We start from the raw sequence: 20,847 nt of genomic DNA, 5'->3' as shown, positions 1-20,847 counted from the left end.
AAGGGTCAAAACCAGGAGAGCAAAAAAAAGAGAGACTAGGAAAAGCAGGAGCTGAGACAAAACGCTGGTTGACTTGACAAGCAAAACAAACTGCCAACAGAGAACACAGGTATAAGTACCCAGGGGATAATGGGGAAGATGGGCGACACCTGGAGGGGGGTTGAGACAAGGACAAGGACAGGTGAAACACATCAGGGCGTGACACCTCCATTCTTCTCGGAAGGCTATCCACTAGAAATCTTTACAATCCAAAAACAAGGTGACCCCTTAAAGCCAGATGGAGATGGGTAAATTAGACGATCATTCTGTCTTTTTATTACTGTAGCATAGGCTATGCTGCAGCAAATGTATGCCTGCTTCACAAGAAAGAAAGTTACCATGAGATGATACTGTAGGTCTACATGCATTGTGAAATGAACTCCATACAGAGATGGTCTGTCCCAACCCTGAGCGTTGATTCATCATGCAGAGGCCGTAAAGAAGCCAGATTTAGACATCGCATATAATTTAACAGTTACACTTCACGCCATGCTGTTCATATAAATAATTTATTATAATTGACCGGTTTATCGCAGCTCTTTATCCCGGGAAAAGGGAGTGGTTTTCGGCAGTAAATACGATAAATCTCGGTAACTGGGTTCCCGCCATTCAAAAGCCTAGTGCTGAAGCACGTAGCACGTGAAATTGTCTGTCCATGGTTGCAACACTCACTACCAAGTTCCAAAATCCTCTAGAAGCAACATCAGTACAAAAACAGTTTGTCGGGAGCTTCATGAAGTGGGTTTCCATGGCCAAGCAGCCACACACAAGGCAAAAATCACCATGCGCAAAGACCATTGAATGAATAGGTGTGTCCAAACTTTTGACTGGTACTGTATATATTCAAAAGTTTGGACACACCGACTCATTCAAGGGTTTTTCTTTATTTGTACTATTATTCTACATTGTAGAATAATAGTGGAGATATCAAAACTATGAAATAACACATATGGAATCATGTAGTAACCAAAAAAGTGTTAAATAAATACATAAAATATATATATTTTATATTGTTCAAAGTAGCCACCCTTTGCCTTTATGACAGCTTTGCACACTCTTGGCATTCTCTCAACCAGCTTCACCTGGAATGCTTTTCTAACAGCCTTGAAGGAGTTCTCACATATGCTGAGCACTTGTTGGCAGCTTTTCCTTCACTCTCCAGTCCAACTCATCCCAAACCATCTCAATTGGGTTGAAGTTGGGGGATTGTGGAGGCCAGGTCATCTGATGCAGCACTCCAGCACTCTCCTTCTATGTCAAATAGCCCTTACACAACCTGGAGGTGTGTTGGGTCACTGTCCAGTTGAAAAATAAATGATAGTCCCACTAAGCGCAAACCAGATAGGATGGTGGATCGCTGCAGAATGCTGTGGTGTCAGTGTCACCTGAAAAGCACCCCCAAACCATCACACCTCCTCCTCCATGCTTCACGGTGTGAACTACACATGCGGAGATCATACATTCACTTATTCTGAGTCTCACAAATCCACAGAGGCTGGAACCAAAAATCTCAAATTTGGACTCACAATCAGACCAAAGGACAGATTTCTACCAGTCTAATGTCCATTGCTCGTGTTTGTCTGCCCAAGAAAGTTTTGTTAGTACTATTTAACCTCTATGGGCTAGGTGGGACGCTTGCGTCCCACCTACGTAACAGCCACTGCCAGCCTGTGGCGCGATTTTCAAAACCTTAAAAATCCTATTACTTCAATTTCTCAAACATATGACTATTTTACAGCCATTTAAAGACAAGACTCTCGTTAATCTAACCACACTGTCCGATTTCAAAAAGGCTTTACAACGAAAGCAAAACATTAGATTATGTCAGCAGAGTACCAAGCCAGAAATAATCAGACACCCATTTTTCAAGCCAGCATATAATGTCACCAAAACCCAGAAGACAGCTAAATGCAGCACTCACCTTTGATGATCTTCATCAGATGACAACCCTAGGACATTATGTTATACAATACATGCATGTTTTGTTCAATCAAGTTCATATTTATATCAAAAACCAGCTTTTTACATTAGCATGTGACGTTCAGAACTAGCATACCCCCCGCAAACTTCCGGGGAATTCGCTAACATTTTACTAAATTACTCACGATAAACGTTCACAAAAAGCATAACAATTATTTTAAGAATTATAGATACAGACCTCCTCTATGCACTCGATATGTCAGATTTTAAAATAGCTTTTTGGTGAAAGCACATTTTGCAATATTCTAAGTACATAGCCCAGGCATCACGGGCTCGCTATTTAGACACCCGGCAAGTTTAGCACTCACCATAATCATATTTACTATTATAAAAGTTTGATTACCTTTTGTTGTCTTCGTCAGAATGCACACCCAGGACTGCTACTTCAATAACAAATGTTGGTTTGGTCCAAAATAATCCATCGTTATATCCGAATAGCGGCGTTTTGTTCGTGCGTTCCAGACACTATCCGAAATAGTAAAGAAGTGTCGCGCGCATGGCGCAATTCGTGACAATAAAATTCTAAATATTCCATTACCGTACTTCGAAGCATGTCAACCGCTGTTTAAAATCAATTTTTACGACACTTTTCTCGTAGAAAAGCGATAATATTCCGACAGGGAATCTCCTTTTCGGCAAACAGAGGAAAAAATCCCAAAGGCGGGGGCGGTCGGGGTCACGCGCATAAGGCCAGTGTCCCTTGATCGGCCACTTGAGAAAGGCGATAATGTGTTTCAGCCTGGGGCTGGAATGACGACATTCTGTTTTTTCCCGGGCTCTGAGCGCCTATGGACGACGTGGGAAGTGTCACGTTAGAGCAGAGATCCTTAGTAAATGATAGAGATGGAAAAGAAGTTCAAGAAATGGTCAGACAGCCCACTTCCTGTAAAGGAATCTCTCAGGTTTTGACCTGCCATTTGAGTTCTGTTATACTCACAGACACCATTCAAACAGTTTTAGAAAATTTAGGGTGTTTTCTATCCATATGTAATAAGTATATGCATATTCTAGTTACTGGGTAGGAGTGGTAACCAGATTAAATCGGGTATGTTTTTTATCCAGCCGTGTCAATACTGCCCCCTAGCCCTAACAGGTTAACCTGTTAGGGCTAGGGGGCAGTATTTTCACGGCTGGATAAAAAACGTGATGGCTGGGCTACGTACTTAGAATATTGCAAAATGTGCTTTCACCAAAAAGCGATTTTAAAATCGGACATATCGAGTGCATAGAGGAGTTCTGTATCTATAATTCTTAAAATAATTGTTATGCTTTTTGTGAACGTTTATCGTGAGTAATTTAGTAAATTGTTAGCAAATTCCGCGGAAGTTTGCAGGGGGTATTCTAGTTCTAAACATCACATGCTAATGTAAAAAGCTGTTTTTTGATATAAATATGAACTTGATTGAACAAAACATGCATGTATTGTATAACATAATGTCCTAGGTGTGTCATCTGATGAAGATCATCAAAGGTTAGTGCTGCATTTAGCTGTCTTCTGGGTTTTTGTGACATTATATGCTAGCTTGAAAAATGGGTGTCTGATTATTTCTGGCTTGGTACTCTGCTGACATGATCTAATGTTTTGCTTTCGCTGTAAAGCCTTTTTGAAATCGGACAGTGTGGTTAGATAAAGGAGAGTCTTGTCTTTAAAATGCTGTGAAATAGTCATATGTTTGAAAAATTGAAGTTTTTGTATTTTTGAGGAATTTGTAATTCGCGCCACGCCTATCATTGGATATTGGAGCAGGTGTTCCGCTAGCGGAACGTCTAGATGTCAACCTCTTACATCTAGACGTTCCGCTAGCGGAACACCTGCTCCAATATCCAATGATGGGCATGGCGCGAAATACAAACTCCTCTAAAATCCGAAAACTTCAATTTTTCAAACATATGACTATTTTACAGCATTTTAAAGAAAAGACTCTCGTTAATCTAACCACACTGTCCGATTTCAAAAAGGCTTTACAGCGAAAGCAAAACATTACATTATGTCAGCAGAGTACCCAGCCAAAAATAATCAGACACCCATTTTTCAAGCTAGCATATAATGTCACAAAAACCCAGAAGACAGCTAAATGCAGCACTAACCTTTGATGATCTTCATCAGATGACACACCTAGGACATTATGGCATTAAGGCAAGCACCATGGTCTTGTAGCAGATGCAAGCTTCAACTGGAAGCGAGTGGAGTGTGAGGAGGAGCGGGGTGACGTGAGAGAACTTGGGAAGGTTGAACACCAGACAGGCTGCGGAGTTCTGGATGAGTTGTAGGGGTTTAATGGCACAGGCAGGGAGCCCAGCCAACAGCGAGTTGCAGTAATCCAGACGGGAGATGACATGTGCCTGGATTAGGACCTGCGCCGCTTCCTGTGTGAGGCAGGGTCGTACTCTGCGAATGTTGTAGAGCATGAACCTACAGGATCGGGTCACTGCCTTGATGTTAGTACAGAACGACAGGGTGTTGTCCAGGGTCACGCAAAGGTTCTTAGCACTCTGGGAGGAGGACACAATGCAGTTGTCAACCGTGATGGCGAGATCATGTAACGGGCAGTCCTTCCCCGGGAGGAAAAGCAGCTCCGTCTTGCCGAGGTTCAGCTTGAGGTGCTGATCCGTCATCCACACTGATATGTCTGCCAGACATGCAGAGATGCGATTTGCCACCTGGTTATCAGAAGGGGGAAAGGAAAAGATTAATTGTGTGTCGTCTGCATAGCAATGATAGGAGAGACCATGTGAGGATATTACAGAGCCAAGTGACTTGGTGTATAGCGAGAATAGGAGAGGGCCTAGAACAGAGCCCTGGGGGACACCAGTGGTGAGAGCACATGGTGCGGAGACAGATTCTCGCCACCTGGTAGGAGCGACCTGTCAGGTAGGACGCAATCCAAGCGTGGGCCGCGCCGGAGACGCCCAACTCGGAGAGGGTGGAGAGGAGGATCTGGTGGTTCACAGTATCAAAGGCAGCAGATAGGTCTAGAAGGATGAGAGCAGAGGAGAGAGAGTTAGCTTTAGCAGTGCGGAGAGCCTCCGTGACACATAGAAGAGCAGTCTCAGTTGAATGACCAGTCTTGAAACCTGACTGATTTGGATCAAGAAGGTCATTCTGAGAGAGATAGCAAGAGAGCTGGCCAAGGTCGGCACGTTCAAGAGTTTTGGAGAGAAAAGAAAGAAGGGATACTGGTCTATAGTTGTTGACACACCGGAGGGATCGAGTGTGGGTTTTTTCAGAAGGGGTGCAACTCTCGCTCTCTTGAAGACGGAAGGGACATAGCCAGTGGTCAAGGATGAGTTGATGAGCGAGGTGAGGTAAGGGAGAAGGTCTCCGGAAATGGTCTGGAGAAGAGAGGAGGGGACAGGGTCAAGCGGGCAGGTTGTTGGGCGGCAGGCCGTCACAAGACGCGAGATTTCATCTGGAGAGAGAGGGGAGAAAGAGGTCAAAGCACAGGGTAGGGCAGTGTGAGCAGGACCAGCGGTGTCGTTTGACTTAACAAACGAGGATCGGATGTCGTCGACCTTCTTTTCAAAATGGTTGACGAAGTCATCCGCAGAGAGGGAGGGGGGGGGAATTCAGGAGGGAGGAGAAGGTGGCAAAGAGCTTCCTAGGGTTAGAGGCAGATGCTTTGAAGTTAGAGTGGTAGAAAGTGGCTTTAGCAGCAGAAACAGAAGAGGAAAATGTAGAGAGGAGGGAGTGAAAGGATGCCAGATCCGCAGGGAGGCTAGTTTTCCTCCATTGCCGCTCGGCTGCCCGGAGCCCTGTTCTGTGAGCTCGCAATCAGTCGTCGAGCCACGGAGCAGGAGGTGAGGACCGAGCCGGCCAGGAGGATAGGGGACATAGAGAGTCAAAGGATGCAGAAAGGGAGGAGAGGAGGGTTGAGGAGGCAGAATCAGGAGATAGGTTGGAGAAGGTTTGAGCAGAGGGAAGAGATGATAGGATGGAAGAGGAAACAGTAGCGGGAGAGAGAGAGCGAAGGTTGCGACAGCGCAATACCATCCGAGTAGGGGCAGAGTGAGAAGTGTTGGAGGAGAGCGAGAGGGAAAAGGATACAAGGTAGTGGTCGGAGACTTGGAGGGGAGTTGCAATGAGATTAGTGGAAGAGCAGCATCTAGTAAAGATGAGGTCAAGCGTATTGCCTGCCTTGTGAGTAGGGGGGGGAAGGTGAGAGGGTGAGGTCAAAAGAGGAGAGGAGTGGAACGAAGGAGGCAGAGAGGAATGATTCAAAGGTAGACGTGTGGAGGTTAAAGTCACCCAGAACTGTGAGAGGTGAGCCATCCTCAGGAAAGGAACTTATCAAGGCGTCAAGCTCATTGATGAACTCTCCAAGGGAACCTGGAGGGCGATAAATGATAAGGATGTTAAGCTTGAAAGGGCTGGTAACTGTGACAGCATGGAATTCAAAGTAGGCGATAGACAAATGGGTCTGGGGAGAAAGAGAGAATGTCCACTTGGGAGAGATGAGGATTCCAGTGCCACCACCCCGCTGGCCAGATGCTCTCGGGGTATGCGAGAACACGTGGGCAGACGAGGAGAGAGCAGTAGGAGTAGCAGTGTTATCTGTGGTAATCCATGTTTCTGTCAGCGCCAAGAAGTCGAGGGACTGGAGGGTAGCATAGGCTGAGATGAACTCTGCCTTGTTGGCCGCAGACCGGCAGTTCCAGAGGCTGCCGGAGACCTGGAACTCCACGTGGGTTGTGCGCGCTGGGACCACCAGGTTTGAGTGGCATATGTCACGCGGTGTGAAGCGTTTGTGTGGCCTGTGCAGAGGGGAGAGAACAGGGATAGACAGACACATAGTTGACAGGCTACAGAAGAGGCTATGCTAATGCAAAGGAGATTGGAATGACAAGTGGACTACACGTCTCGAATGTTCAGAAAGTTAAGCTTACGTTGCAAAAATGTTATTGACTAAAATGACTAAAATGATACAGTACTGCTGGCTGGTGAAGTAGGCTAGCTAGCAGTGGCTGCGTTGTTGACTTTATTTGAAAGTGTAGCTGGCTAGGTAACCTTGATAGTTTCAGTACTACACCATTATCATGATACAAAGGCAACTATGTAGCTAGCTAACATAACACTAATCAAGACGTTCCTTTGTAATGTATTTCGTTTCTACAATGCTGCTCGTCGGTAATAGTTGGCTAGGTTTGGGAAATGGCGTCGCGGGGGACGAAAATAGCTGGCTAGCTCACCTCGATAATTACTCTAAACTACACAATTATCTTAGATGCAAAGACAACTATGTAGCTAGCTAACACTACACTGATCAAATCGTTCCATTGTAATGTATTAGTTACTACAGTGCTGCTAGTCGGTAGAAGTTGGCTAGCTAGCAGGATGAAAATAGCTGGCTAGCTAACCTCGATAATTACTCTAAACTACTCTATCCTACACAATTATCTTTGAAACAAAGACAGCTATGTAGAGACAGCTATGTAGCTAGCTAAAAAATTGCTCAGATCAAACAAATCAAACCATTGTATTGTAATGAAATGTAATATTACCTGCGGTGCGAAGTGCAGCACGACTACTCGCTCCAAACCCGGAAGCGATGCACTCCCAGAATGCACTCCCAGGACTTCTACTTCAACAACAAATGTTGTTTTGGTTCCAAATAATCCATAGTTATATCCAAATACCTCCGTTTTGTTCGTGCGTTCAGGTCACTATCTGAAGGGTAACGCGCGGGCGCATTTCGTGACAAAAAATTTCAAAATATTCCATTACCGTACTTAGAAGCATGTCAAACGCTGTTTAAAATCTATTTTTATGCTATTTTTCTCGTAAAATAGCGATAATATTTCAACCGGGCAACGTTGTATTCATTCAAAGTCTGAAAGAAAAAAATGGAGAAGTCTTGTGAACCCGCATCTCAGTCTCACTGTCCCCAGGCTGACCACTTACAAACTCTGCTGCTGTACTATGCCCAGAGACAGCAGACACCCCATTCCACTTTCTGGCGGCTTTAGAGAGCCAATGGAAGCCTTAGAAAGTGTCACGTTACAGCACAGATGCTGTATTTTCGATAGAGATGCAACAGAAGGACAACAAATTGTCAGACAGGGCACTTCCTGTATGGAATCTTCTCAGGTTTTGGCCTGCCATATGAGTTCTGTTATACTCACAGACACCATTCAAACAGTTTTAGAAACTTTAGTGTTTTCTATCCAAATCTACTAATTATATGCATATTCTTGTTTCTGGGCAAGAGTAGTAACCAGTTTAAATCGGGTACGATTTTTATCCGGCCGTGAAAATACGGCCCCCTAGCCCCAACAGGTTTTAACTGATTTGATCACTGATTTTCAGTCTTTGTTTTCTGACACCTTCTCGTACTCATTTTCGCAGTGCACGATATTTATGTTGGGGATGCTGTCCCCATGAAACTTTATCGCGTCTCATTGGAGAAGCTACGTCACTTGGACTCAGATTAAGTTCATGCTAGTTAATGATATCGCTGTAGCATCATTCTTCAGTTGGGCCACGCCGTGTCTCTTGGAGAGCAAGCCAGATGGTTCTCTTAGATTTTGCACTGATTACCGGAAGGTTAATAGTGTGACAACCTGACTGTTACCCACTCCCACGGATGGAAGATTGTTTTGACCAGGTTGGTGTTGCCCGGTTTGTCAGCAAGTTGGAGTTGCTGAAGAGGTACTGGCTGGTGCCTTTTTCATCAGGAGCTTGTGAAATATCTGCTTTTATTACTCCTTCAGGTCTTTACTCCTATACGGTCATGAGTTTGGGCCTATACAACGCTCCTGCTACATTTCAGCGTCTTATGAATAGGGTGATCTCTGGCCTTGAAGACTGTACTGTTTATCTAGATGCCGTGGTTGTTTATAGTGACACTTGGGAGCGACATCTGGTGCAGATGCAGACTCTGTTTGAGCATTTGGCTGAGGCCTGTCTCACTGTGAACTTAGCCAAATGTGAGTCTGCCTAGGCAACAGTGACTACATCGGCAGAGTGGTTGGGCAGGGTCATGTTCTCCCAGTGCGGGCTAAAGTGACCACCGCCCACCCCCAAGAAGGAGCTGCAACGCTTCCTAGGTATGGTTGGGTATTATCAGGGGTTTTGCTGCAAGTTCTCCACGGTTGTAGCACCTCTGATTGATCTGTTGAAGATCAAGATTGGGGACAGGTGGAGCTGATTGGGTCGTTAAGGTGACAAGTTGTACCTGGGTTTGGGATCAGCTAGGAGATCAAAGTTCCTGGTGCGTAGTCCTGGCTCTCGCTCTCTTCACAAGCACCATTTTGTTTTGATCTGGTTGATTCATTTTTTTGGATTAGATGCACCTGTCAACACTTACACACATTTTACCTTCATCCATGCATCTCCATTACACCCCTCACAAGCCTACTTTCACACTTCACAGGTTAGTTTTATACTTTGTTAGTTATTTAATAAATGTTTTTGTTACTCCTTAACTGCTAACGTGTGGACTCCTTGTTTGTCACCATCGACGAGCCAGGTTGTGACAATGCTGACATAGCTTAGACTGTAGCCTGCTAAAGCCTATTCCTGCTATTTTCCCGCGATCCCGCAAACACATTTGATGTCATCGTAGTGGTCTCTGACTTGTGGTCAGACTCATTTACGTTGAACAAATTACTTTTGCGCCTTTTTGCAATGCTGATTTGAATGTCCTTAAACAGAAGCGTTAAAGATTTTTTCTGAATATCCTTTCTGAATTTAAAATGAATCCTCAAAGTAATCGTCTAGTTTTTCAAAAGTATCTAATTACAATATTTTTGCTGGTAACAGGTTAGTTTTTTGTAATCCCTTACATGTAACGGATTACATGTAATCTTTTGCTCCCTAACCCTGGAGGTTGGCTAGCGATGGCTGTTTAACTGTCCGATGGCCTGGAGATGGAAGCTGTTTTTCAGTCCCAGCTTGGATGCGCCTGTACAGTCTCCACCTTCTAGGTGGCAGCGGTGTGAACAGGCCCTGGCTCGGGTGGCTGAGGTCCTTGTTGGTCTTCTAGGTGTTCCTATGACACCGGGTGCTGTAGATATCCTGGAGGGCAGGCAGTGTGTCCCCGGTGATGTGCTGGGCTGACCGCACCACCCTCTGGAGAACCCGGCGGTGATGTTGCAGTGATATACAGCCCAACAGAATGCTCTCGACGGTGCATCTGTACAAGTTCCTTAATCACAACAGCTGATAGCTTAAACCTATAAGCCAATATGACTCCTGTCAATGACAAAGGTGTCAGGAATGGCACTTTCAAATACCTTGTTCTGTTAAGACTGTGCAGGGAGCATACCCCTCTGATATTTTTGAATTTCGTATGTGTGAAAAGACAATTAATGCTGCATAACTTATGGACTTGGATTGGTCTGTTTATGCCATGTTTTATGGGTTTTATGAATTGTGTTGGTACGCAGTGTTTGCATTCTTGATTACCTCAAAGCCGTCCATGTCTCTATTATTCAAGATCATGTGCTGTAGTTTAGAGAGCATCCTCCCATCTTTCTCTCTCTCACACACCTTATCTATCACATCACGTGATGATTCATAGGAAGGTTATAAAAGATTTGAGTTCATGGAAGATTACAGCAGGGAGAGATAAGCCCTTGTACCACGCCCCTTCATTCAATAAAAACAAAGTCACATGATCCTCACTCTAATCCATGCACCTGAGATCAGGTAGTAGAAGATACCTTTGCATAAAGTCTACTATATGTAAACATCTGTTCTCTTCCACAGCAATGGTCAGAAATATCAATATTTTACATCTTAGTAGCCTCATCAGACAAAGGCCAATCCTGCACTTGTAATTTCATGACGTTTTTTGTGGAAAATATTTGTTTTTATATTTTCGAAATTTTATGTAAAGATACAATATAGGCTACTCAATGTATTAAGCCTACCACTTATCATTTACTAATATTTGTGTGTAGCCTATGGTCTTAAAACAGTAATATTAATGAATGTGAACACGCCCCTTGCTCTGTAGTTGAGTTGATCATATCGAAGGGCAAGACACAGGGCAGATTCAGACATTTTGCTGCTATTTTTACCCCCCCCCCACACACACACACACACACAACCTTGTAAAGCGATTAGCAACTCGGATGGTACTTTCACTTAGTCACAGTGTATCCACAGCATTATTATTTGCCGTGCTTTACAATAGCTTTACTACGAGTACTGAAATCGGGGGTATCCCACGTGCACTCAAGAAAATCTGCTTTATTGCAGGCATTGTCACGATTACAGTAAAAAAGCAACAAGTGTTTGCCTTAAAGGGATCCGAAAAAATATCTGCGCGCCATACCTTGACCTGCGGGCTCAGTACACAGCGCATTTACAACCTCTCTCCCTTTATCCCTCTCCCTCTCTACCTCTATGACCCTGAGCACGCGCACCAGAGACAATTCGGTCTGGCTCAGTAATTTGCATGTGTTGTAAACTTGAAACACCCCGGGTGCATTGAGGTTATCGCCAATCATTTTATCACAGATTAATCTTGCACGCCGGCCCCGGGTTCCATTCGTCGAATATTGAAAATGAGAAATCCTGGCCGCGTTTGGCCGCGTTCCGCCAACCTGTCTGCACATGACGCAGAGAGGGGACTACTTAAAGGTAGATTAACGCTGGCAAGACATTAAATCCAACCTCCCTGCATCCAGACACAGCGCACGACTCATCAGTCTGATCTTAAGATCGACAATAGGAGGGTTTATTGTAATCAGCCTTTCGGACTCCCCAAGAAAACGAGAAAGTGTCAGCGTCACGCGAGCGCTCGGGCAGACGCACATAACCCTATTGCACGACGCGCGAGAGAGGAGGGCAGGACAGGACAGCTGCGGGCTCATGATCAATGCATTTGTCAGATAACCTCCGAGCCTCTGGAGAGTGACAACGACCAAAGACCCAAGGAAATATTTTCCACATATTCGGCAGGAGTTCGTGCAGTGTGCCGTGGACTCTCGCCTCCTCCGGATGAACAATAATGGGGGAATGGACCATACTAGAGAGGCTCCTGGAGGCTGCTGTCCAGCAGCACTCTACTATGATAGGAAGGTAAGAGAAAAATGTCAACGTTATTTACAGTAAATACAGTTGCCTGTTTTAATGGCTGTTGTTGGGGATAGATGGGTTCCTGTGCCATGCACTAACTGAGAGGCAGAGACCGTAACCTATTGCCTGCCCCGCTTACATTACCAAACCAACGCTGTCAAAACATTTTAAAACACAAATACAGATGAATGCCAATTAGTAAATACTTCAGCGTACACAAAGTATATAACACAAATGACAACAAAGCATAATACACACATCATCCCAAACTCCATGCTGAGAGCGAGCAAAGCGTCATCCCAGCAAATAGCGTTCGGTTTCAGCACTGGACAGCTCCCAAACACACGCCTGCTTAGAGCGCCACTGTAAATCATTTACGGACTTTATATTCATACTTTGTTTGTTTGTTTTTTAGGATCCTACTAACTGTGGTGGTGATCTTCCGGATTCTAATCGTAGCAATAGTTGGAGAGACGGTCTATGATGACGAGCAAACCATGTTTGTTTGTAATACCTTACAACCTGGCTGCAACCAGGCTTGCTACGACAAGGCATTCCCAATTTCACACATTAGATTTTGGGTTTTCCAGATCATAATGGTTTGCACCCCGAGTCTTTGTTTTATCACATACTCGGTGCATCAGTCAGCGAAACAGAAGGAGCGACGGTACTCCACCGTCTTTCTGTCCCTGGATAAGGATCAAGATTCAATGAAACGAGATGACAGCAAAAAGATTAAAAACACCATTGTGAATGGAGTACTTCAGAACACAGAGAACTCCACCAAAGAAGCCGAACCCGACTGTTTGGAAGTCAAAGAGATTCCCAATTCAGCCATGAGAACTACTGGGAAGTCTAAAAAGAGTCGGCAAGAGGGTATCTCGAGGTTTTACATAATTCAAGTGGTTTTCAGAAACGCGCTGGAAATAGGGTTTTTAGTGGGTCAATATTTCTTGTATGGATTCAACGTCCCGTCGGTGTACGAATGTGATCGATACCCATGCATAAAAGATGTCGAGTGCTATGTTTCCAGACCAACTGAGAAGACCGTGTTTCTAGTCTTCATGTTCGCGGTCAGTGGCTTTTGTGTGTTGCTGAATCTGGCAGAACTCAATCATTTGGGGTGGAAGAAAATCAAAACGGCGGTGCGAGGAGTGCAGGCGAGGCGGAAGTCCATTTATGAAATCAGAAATAAGGACTTGCCCCGAATGAGTGTGCCTAATTTCGGTCGTACTCAATCCAGTGACTCTGCTTATGTGTAGCACATGGAGAGAGTTACCGAAGGGACAATGTGCGATGTGTAAAGATTGAACCAAGATGAACCCGGGATGTACAGCTCCTCACACCACATCCGTTTCATGACTTAAACGAGTGGGCAGATTTTTTATTTGTTTGTCTTTTATGGACTCCAATGGATTCCACGTTTGTTGACTTATTACAATGCACTGATTCAACTTTGTAGTAACGTTTATACTCTGTAAAGCGCTAAATTTAGATCATGTCGACGTGTTCACGCATTTACTCTTTGTGGGCTGATCTACTGTACTTGAAGAGTGTAAATGCAAATTGAACTAAGGGATGAACACCGGGGAGCCAAACATAACCCGATACGTGCTATTGACAGTGTTTTAAAAACAGTTTCAAACCGATTTTTGACAACCTATTTAAGACACACAATACACCAGTTGACCATGTGTTCGAAGGAAAATCTATTCTCCATATTTATATAGGCATATGGATAAATATTTAAATCAATTTTGGCTAGATTGACCTAGTTGAAATACATTTAGCATCATTGGTGTTTTTTGTTGCCTGTGTTCGCACCACTGACCTTAACGTATGTAATCATTCCATTTCTATATGGCTGACTTGCAAAACAGTATCTGGTGGATTTGCTGCAAACGCTAACGTCTGTGACTTCCTTAATTTATAATACACCAAAGCGCCCACTGCTTTTATTTGTGAAAAGTGTTTTCTTGCTTTCGTGTAATCAAGTGCCATACTTGTACATAAACATACATATATATATATGTATATATATATATATATGTATGTGTGTATATATAAATATATAATATTATTCAACATGAAAGATAATTCCCTGCTTGAATTATGCTAAATGCCGCCCAATTTTTTTGCTTTAAGTGTATTTGTTGTGATTTAAATGGAAAGGATATATTACATTTACATCTCTCTTTTTATTTAGAAAATGACTGGAAAATAAATAAAGTGCTAGTCTTTTTTATATACTGGAAGAAAACGTTTCTCCACATCACAATTGATCTCAACTCAAAATAGCACAAATTGACCTTTTTAACAAATTAAGGATGGGCAATAAGTATCTGCTCTGGTGCTACGGTTTTTCACAGAATGGTTTTCAATGTAACCAAAATAAACCAGAAGAAACATCCTTTTCTGTCGAAAATAAAAGTGCGAATCATGTACACCAGAAACGTGTGAGGTGCAGTACTTTTCTGTCTGAAAGCTGAACTGGAATGTTAGAATGTTAGATCCTATAGCTGCCCTGTCTAGACCATGGCTTGGTTCAGTGAAAATGACAATGTTTGCCACACCCACAAGTCCATATTATTCCATCCAATGAGAAAACCCCTATGAGAGCTTCCTTTGATGCTATCAGTATCTGTTACCATGTGGGTGTGCTGTAATGAATTTAAATGGGGATGACGCTTCCATGACAAACATGAATACTGCATGTCCCATTACAGTGTGCCCTGGGAAGCCCTAATGTGAAATGCATTCTAACATCCATGTACTGTCCCTTCCCAGTCTTAGCTGACCTGACCGTGACTGTTCACATGGCTGTTATACTGTTAATGACCTTGTAACCTTGACCAGGAAGCTATTAGACAGACGCACTGCACAAAACATGGGACGATTAAGACCTGATCTTTATTGATAGAGGACTTGGCCTTTTTTGTCCTCCACACATCCCTTCTTCACTCATTTATAGGAAGAGAGCAAGGGAGCAGCTCCGGACAAAGGGAAGGTCGTGTGAGCCTCATGAAGGTCACTAAGAAAAATGGAAAGAGAAAAAAGGTGTTTAACTGAACACCAACACGAGAGGGAGAGCGAGAGAGAGAGGGGGGAGAGAAAAAGAGCGAGAGGAGGATTCTGAGATGACCATCGAGGAGGAACCGAGGGGGCGTAGGAGGCTAGATTCTGCCAGGATGACTCGGCAAAGCCCAGAGAAATCGAAGAGTTGTGCACACTGACACATCTATCTCAAACTCAGCAGGGATGTGAAAATTCTCCCTAACTCAAGAACTCTGGGGGAATAATAGGAGAAGTGCAATTTGTCTACTTGGCCTGATGCAATGCAGTGGCTCACATTATCTTTTTTCTTACTCTCTTTCTCTCTCCATCTTCATCTCTCTCTCTCTATTTGTCTCTCCCGTCCCTCTCTCGCTTTAATTTTTTACTGACCAAATTATTGTACAGGCCATCCTGTTCTATAAGATTGAAGTGTCCAATTCCACACAGTTGTGTGCTTTTAATGTCATGGGTGTTCTTTCACTGAGAACTACTAGTTATACAAGGCTGTTGTGTAAGGGATCCTTCAAAGACTATATTTTCATTGTACATCACTGTATATTTACTGTACATTTACTGAAGGGCCAGTTGCTCTAATGCTGTGCTAGTGGTTTCCCTGCAATATTCATCCTGGTATTTTCACGGCTACTTCTAAATGCCAAAATTATTGGGTTATGTATGAATGCAATTATGCATGCTGTGTTGCATTTTCCATCATGTGAGTGTTGGAAGGCTTGGTTTAATATTCCATGGTACCTGTGCTGCTCTTTATTTCCTTTGTGCTCAGCTCATGACAGCCGGGCTAAAAAGGATGAGGGCTTTTGACTTTTGACCAGAGAGATAGCTGGAAGTAGCGACAGATGTAAGCGACTCTCCCAGTTCTGGTTTACAGCCTCCCAAGCAAGTTAAACCAGAACGAAAGAAAGATGACATTAATTTGAGTTCTCTGGCATTTATCTTGTGCTCGCTTTGGCCCCCACTCTTGACAACAGTAGATACATCTGAGCAAGGACTGCAGCTATTCCAAGGATCCAAGACAAATGCTCAGGAAAACAACCAATTTCAGCTGATTGCAGGTGCTTAAAGATACAGGGAGGGAGTTTTACAGGATCATTTTAGCCCTTAATCTCTCTGTCTGGAGAAACACCCCTCGATTAGAGAGAATCTTCTCCCCGGGACTGTTATGGTCTGGGAGAGATGAGAGGTGGGCTGTGTCCTGTCCTCATTAAAGAAAATCACATTTTATTACCATCCACCACTGCTTTAACAAGGGCCTTGCTGATTAAAAAAATATGCACTGTTTACCATAAACAATCACCAATACTATTTTTCTCAACAAGCCAAACTAAGTCTCCAACCCTGGATGTTTTTTATTTAACATGCGCTGGTTCAGTATATGTACTGTTAGTGGAATGACTTTGAAAGACATACTGTGAATTAAATCCACTTTCTCACCAAAATGGGAATATATTTGTTAAAGGTGTGCTGTCTTTTTTTTCAGTTGTGTTTTGACTGCTTCCTTATCCTTCTGTCCTCTACAGGAGGAATTCATCTTTAAGACAGCCGTGTCGTAGAAAAACTCAGAGCTGCTTATTTTTTCAAATGCAGCCATGGAGTCTTTCTTTCTTTATTTTCTCAAGTGCTACATCCATAGAAGATTTTCTGTGGAAGAAAATCCAAACAACCTCAACAGTGTAGTACACTGTTTCAGTACTGATGTTCTGAAAAGCCCCCTCACATCTTATCACCAGGCGCAGAGCTCTACATTCTCCTATACACTAGAACAGTGGGAAAGGCCAACACATTGAAGTCAAATAAAACATAGCCTTTTACTATGAATATCGTGTTTGCATAACTATGTACTTCAAATTGAAAAGGATAAAATGGTCCAAGACAATCACATATAATTATATTTAATTATAATGTAATACATTATTTAATTACCACTAATTGACTAATGCATTCATGCATTATGCATTCATAAACCCATTACTAAAAAAAGCATTCCTCCTTCACCCTGGCTTAATCCAATGACAGTTTAGTTCCAGGTCATAGTTCATTGACAAGACCACTGTGATACATACGGTGGTTTACAGAGTGGGATGCTAGAAATGTATTTTTTTCTGGTTGGTAAGCGAGGCCCATGAAAGAAAACTATTTATCAGCTATACTGGATGCACTGTGCGACCATAGCTGTTTCTACATGAGGTAACGTAACCCTGGTGCTCTCTCAAAATAGAATAACTCTTACAGACACAATATACTGTAATCATAGGTCTGGACTTTGATAAAGGGATATTCAGTATCAATTTACTTATTATCGAGCAAGTCAACATGGTAATCTTTATCAATGCCAAAGAAGAATTCCAAACCAGATTTAAACAGAGTTGAGAATTACTGACTTCCTCGTCATTTGCTGTAGTGTTATCGAAATACGTTGGTTGTTGTGGACTTCCTAATGTAATAAACCTGGCTTTAGATTAGGTTAATTCCTGGCCAATTGATTGACAAGTGAAGGACAAGCCCAAACTGGCAGCCATGATGAATGTTGCTGGGCTGTAACTTCTTTATTTATGAGCTTCCATGGCTGCCTGCAACCTTACATCAGACAGAAACACACTCTTTTCTCTGTCAAGAAGTTGGACAAGGCTTAACACAGAACAGTCTGAAACAATACTGAGACTGACTCAAAATCTGAGAAAATCCTACCAGGTCAGAATCTACGATACAGCTGTATTCATCTCTTTTTTTGTCTTTTACTTACATAACTATAAATGTGCAAGTAGATAAACTCTAGAATATAAGGTATTTTTTAATTAGCTATGCACTTAGAAAAAAAAATCTATGAATGTGTGCTTTGCAGGTAAATACTAAACAACAGTAATTCCCACCATTCTATTAGTCAATAAGAGCACTTTGCTAAGACTGGCTTATGAATAGACAAAATATGTTAGATCACAACAGCAGTACTTTGACCTGAAAGGGAACCCCACTATCCCACACACCCTCTGCCCCGAGAAGCACGTCCACTCATTCTCCCTTCGTTTAACAACCTGAAAGGAGAAGGCTTGCTTCAGGGTAGTATAGCGCTTTAATTCTGCTTTTTGCACAGATTACTGAATGAAAGGGGGAAAGCAAACAGAAGAAAAAACTGAAAGCGGGTCTTTTAATCCTGTGAGCCAGAAGCCATGAAATGAACCTGGTTAGCACATATGGTATAGGCATGACATAGGGAGATATGGCATCCATTGAACAAAAAAAGATGGGAGTTTGTGTTCAGTGGAGGAGGATGTGAATATGCGTTTACAGTATGACCAAGTTAGTTTGGCTCCTGGTCAGCCTTTCAGGAGGACCCAATATGATGTGCTGTAATGTTAGTTACCTCCATCATACACAACACAAGCAACAGACACCAGTTCAGTTCCACCCCTACTCTGCTCTGCTCTGCTCATCCCTGGTCCCTGGAGGAGATGGTTCATGTGAGGGGATATGTTTAACACCATGCAGGCGGACGGGGCCAGTGTGATCTAAGTGTAGCCAGCCTGTCCTCAGACAACTTCCCCCTGCCTAATGAAACGGTCCAGACATGGAGACAAAGGGACATGGTGGCGGGACATGTAACAAGCAGAACCCATTCAGATGGATTTGGTTAAGTGCACCATGCTGACATGGCTACAGTAACAATCAGCACTGACAGGACAGCACCACGCAAGGTGCTGCCAGATTCATTTCTGATTCCAATTTTTAATATCACTTTTGGATTATGAACGCTGATTAGATTTGCCACCCTGAGGTTGGTTCACTCTGGGACAGGCTGTTCCTTCACCACGCAGACCAACATTACGACACAAAACTGATGCAGTCATCCTATGCTACCACATTGTCATGATCAGATAACATTGTCATTGCAGGTTATATTTGGGAGAATGAAGAGAAATTCACATGATATTATTGTCCAGTAATGCCCTCAAGTCTCAGTGAACTAATACACAGCAAGTACAGAGCATTCGGAAATTATTCAAACCTTTTCCACATTTTGTTAAGTTACAGCATTATTCTAAAATTGATTAAATCCTTTTTTTCTTCGTCAATCTACACAAAATACCCAGTAATGACAAGGCAAAAACAGGTTTTTAGACATTTTTGCAAATTAAAAATACAAAACTGAAATATCACATTTACATAAGTATTCAGACCCTTTACTCAGGACTTTGTTGAAGCACCTTTGGCAGTCATTACAACCTTGATTCTTCTTGGGTATGACGCTATAAGCTTGGCACACCTGTATTTGGGGAGTTTCTCACATTCTTCTCTGCAGATTTTCTCAAGCTCTGTCAGGTTGGATGGGGAGCGGCGCTGAACAGCTATTTTTAGGTCTCTCCAGAGATGTTCGATCGGGTTCAAGTCCGGGCTCTAGCTCGGCCACTCAAGGACATTCAGAAACTTGTCCCAAAGAGACTCCTGCGTTGTCTTGGCTGTCTGCTTAGGGTTGTTGTCCTGTCGCTCCAGTCTGAGGTCCTGAGCGCTCTGGAGCAGGTTTTCATCAAGGATCTCTGTACTTTGCTTCGTTCAGCTTTCCCTTGATCCTGACTAGTCTCCCAGTCCATGCCGCTGAAAAACATCCCCACAACGTGATGTTGCCACCACAGTGCTTCACCGTAGGGATGGTGCCAGGTTTCCTCCAGATGTGACACTTTGCATTCAGGCCAAAAAGTTAAATCTTGGTTTCATCAGACCAGAGAATCTTATTTCTCATGGTATGAGTGTCCTTTAGGTAACTTTTGGCAAACTCCAAGTGGGCTATCATGTGTCTTTTACTGAGGAGTGGCTTCCATCTGGCCACTCTACCATAAAGACTTGGTTGGTGGAGTGCTGCAGAGATTGCTTGTTCTTCTGGAACGTTCTCCCATCTCCACAGAGGAACTCTGGAGCTCTGTCCGAGTGACCATCAGGTTCTTGGCCACCTTCCTGACCAAGGCCCTTCTCCCCCGATTGCTCATTTTGGCCGAGCGGCCAGCTCTAGGAAGAGTCTTGGTGGTTCAAGACTTCTTCCATTTAAGAATGATTGAGGCCACTGTATTCTTGGGGACCTTCAATACTGCATACATTTATTGGTACGATTCCCCAGATCTGTGCCTCGACACAATCCTGCCTCTGGGCTCTATGGGCTCTGGGCTCCACAATCCTGCCTCATGCCTTGGTATTTGCTCTGACATGCACTGTCAACTGTGGGACCTTGTATATACAGGTGTGTGTCTTTCCAAATCATGTCCAATAAATTGAATTTACCATAAGTGGACTCCAATCAAGTTGTAGAAACATCTCAAGGATGATCAATGGAAACAGGATGCACCTGAGCTCAATTTCGAGTCTCATAGCAAAGGGTCTGAGTACTTATCTAAATAATGCTTTTCTGTTTTTTCTGTTTTATAAATTAGCAAAAAATTCTTAAAGCCTTTTTTCGCTTTGTCATTATGGGGTATTGTGTGTAGATTGATGAGGGAAAAAAATGTATTTAATCCATTTTAGAATAAGGCTGTAATGTAACAAAATGTGGAAAAAGTTTAATGGGTTTGAATTCTTTCCAAATGCACTGTAAATGCCAGGCTAGGCTGTTATACTGCAATACACCAACTTTGCCTCAGAGAGCAGTTAGTCATTTATACAGAGCGGGTAGCACTAGGCTAGAGACCACACTACGGTAGCAAACCCTTTAACGATTTCTCTTTTATGCCATCTTTAATTTTGGGCCC

At 43.2% G+C, this 20,847-nt stretch overlaps 1 protein-coding gene across 1 annotated transcript; it reads left to right on the top strand.

Moving 5' to 3' along the window:
- Positions 1-11,394: 11,394 nt before the first annotated feature.
- On the top strand, positions 11,395-14,081 carry LOC106611117 (gap junction delta-2 protein). Its single transcript, XM_014210982.3, has 2 exons — positions 11,395-12,046; positions 12,459-14,081. Exons 1-2 carry the CDS (start codon positions 11,976-11,978, stop codon positions 13,303-13,305), a joined length of 918 nt encoding a protein of 305 aa, XP_014066457.1. The 5' UTR covers positions 11,395-11,975; the 3' UTR covers positions 13,306-14,081.
- Positions 14,082-20,847: the final 6,766 nt, after the last annotated feature.

This window comes from Salmo salar, chromosome 09 (assembly GCF_965601325.2).
Source record: "Salmo salar chromosome 09, fSalSal1, whole genome shotgun sequence".
In the NCBI taxonomy this organism is placed as follows: domain Eukaryota; kingdom Metazoa; phylum Chordata; class Actinopteri; order Salmoniformes; family Salmonidae; genus Salmo; species Salmo salar.
Note: the sequence above shows the minus strand (reverse complement) of the source record. Positions and strands in the feature narration are given on the sequence as shown.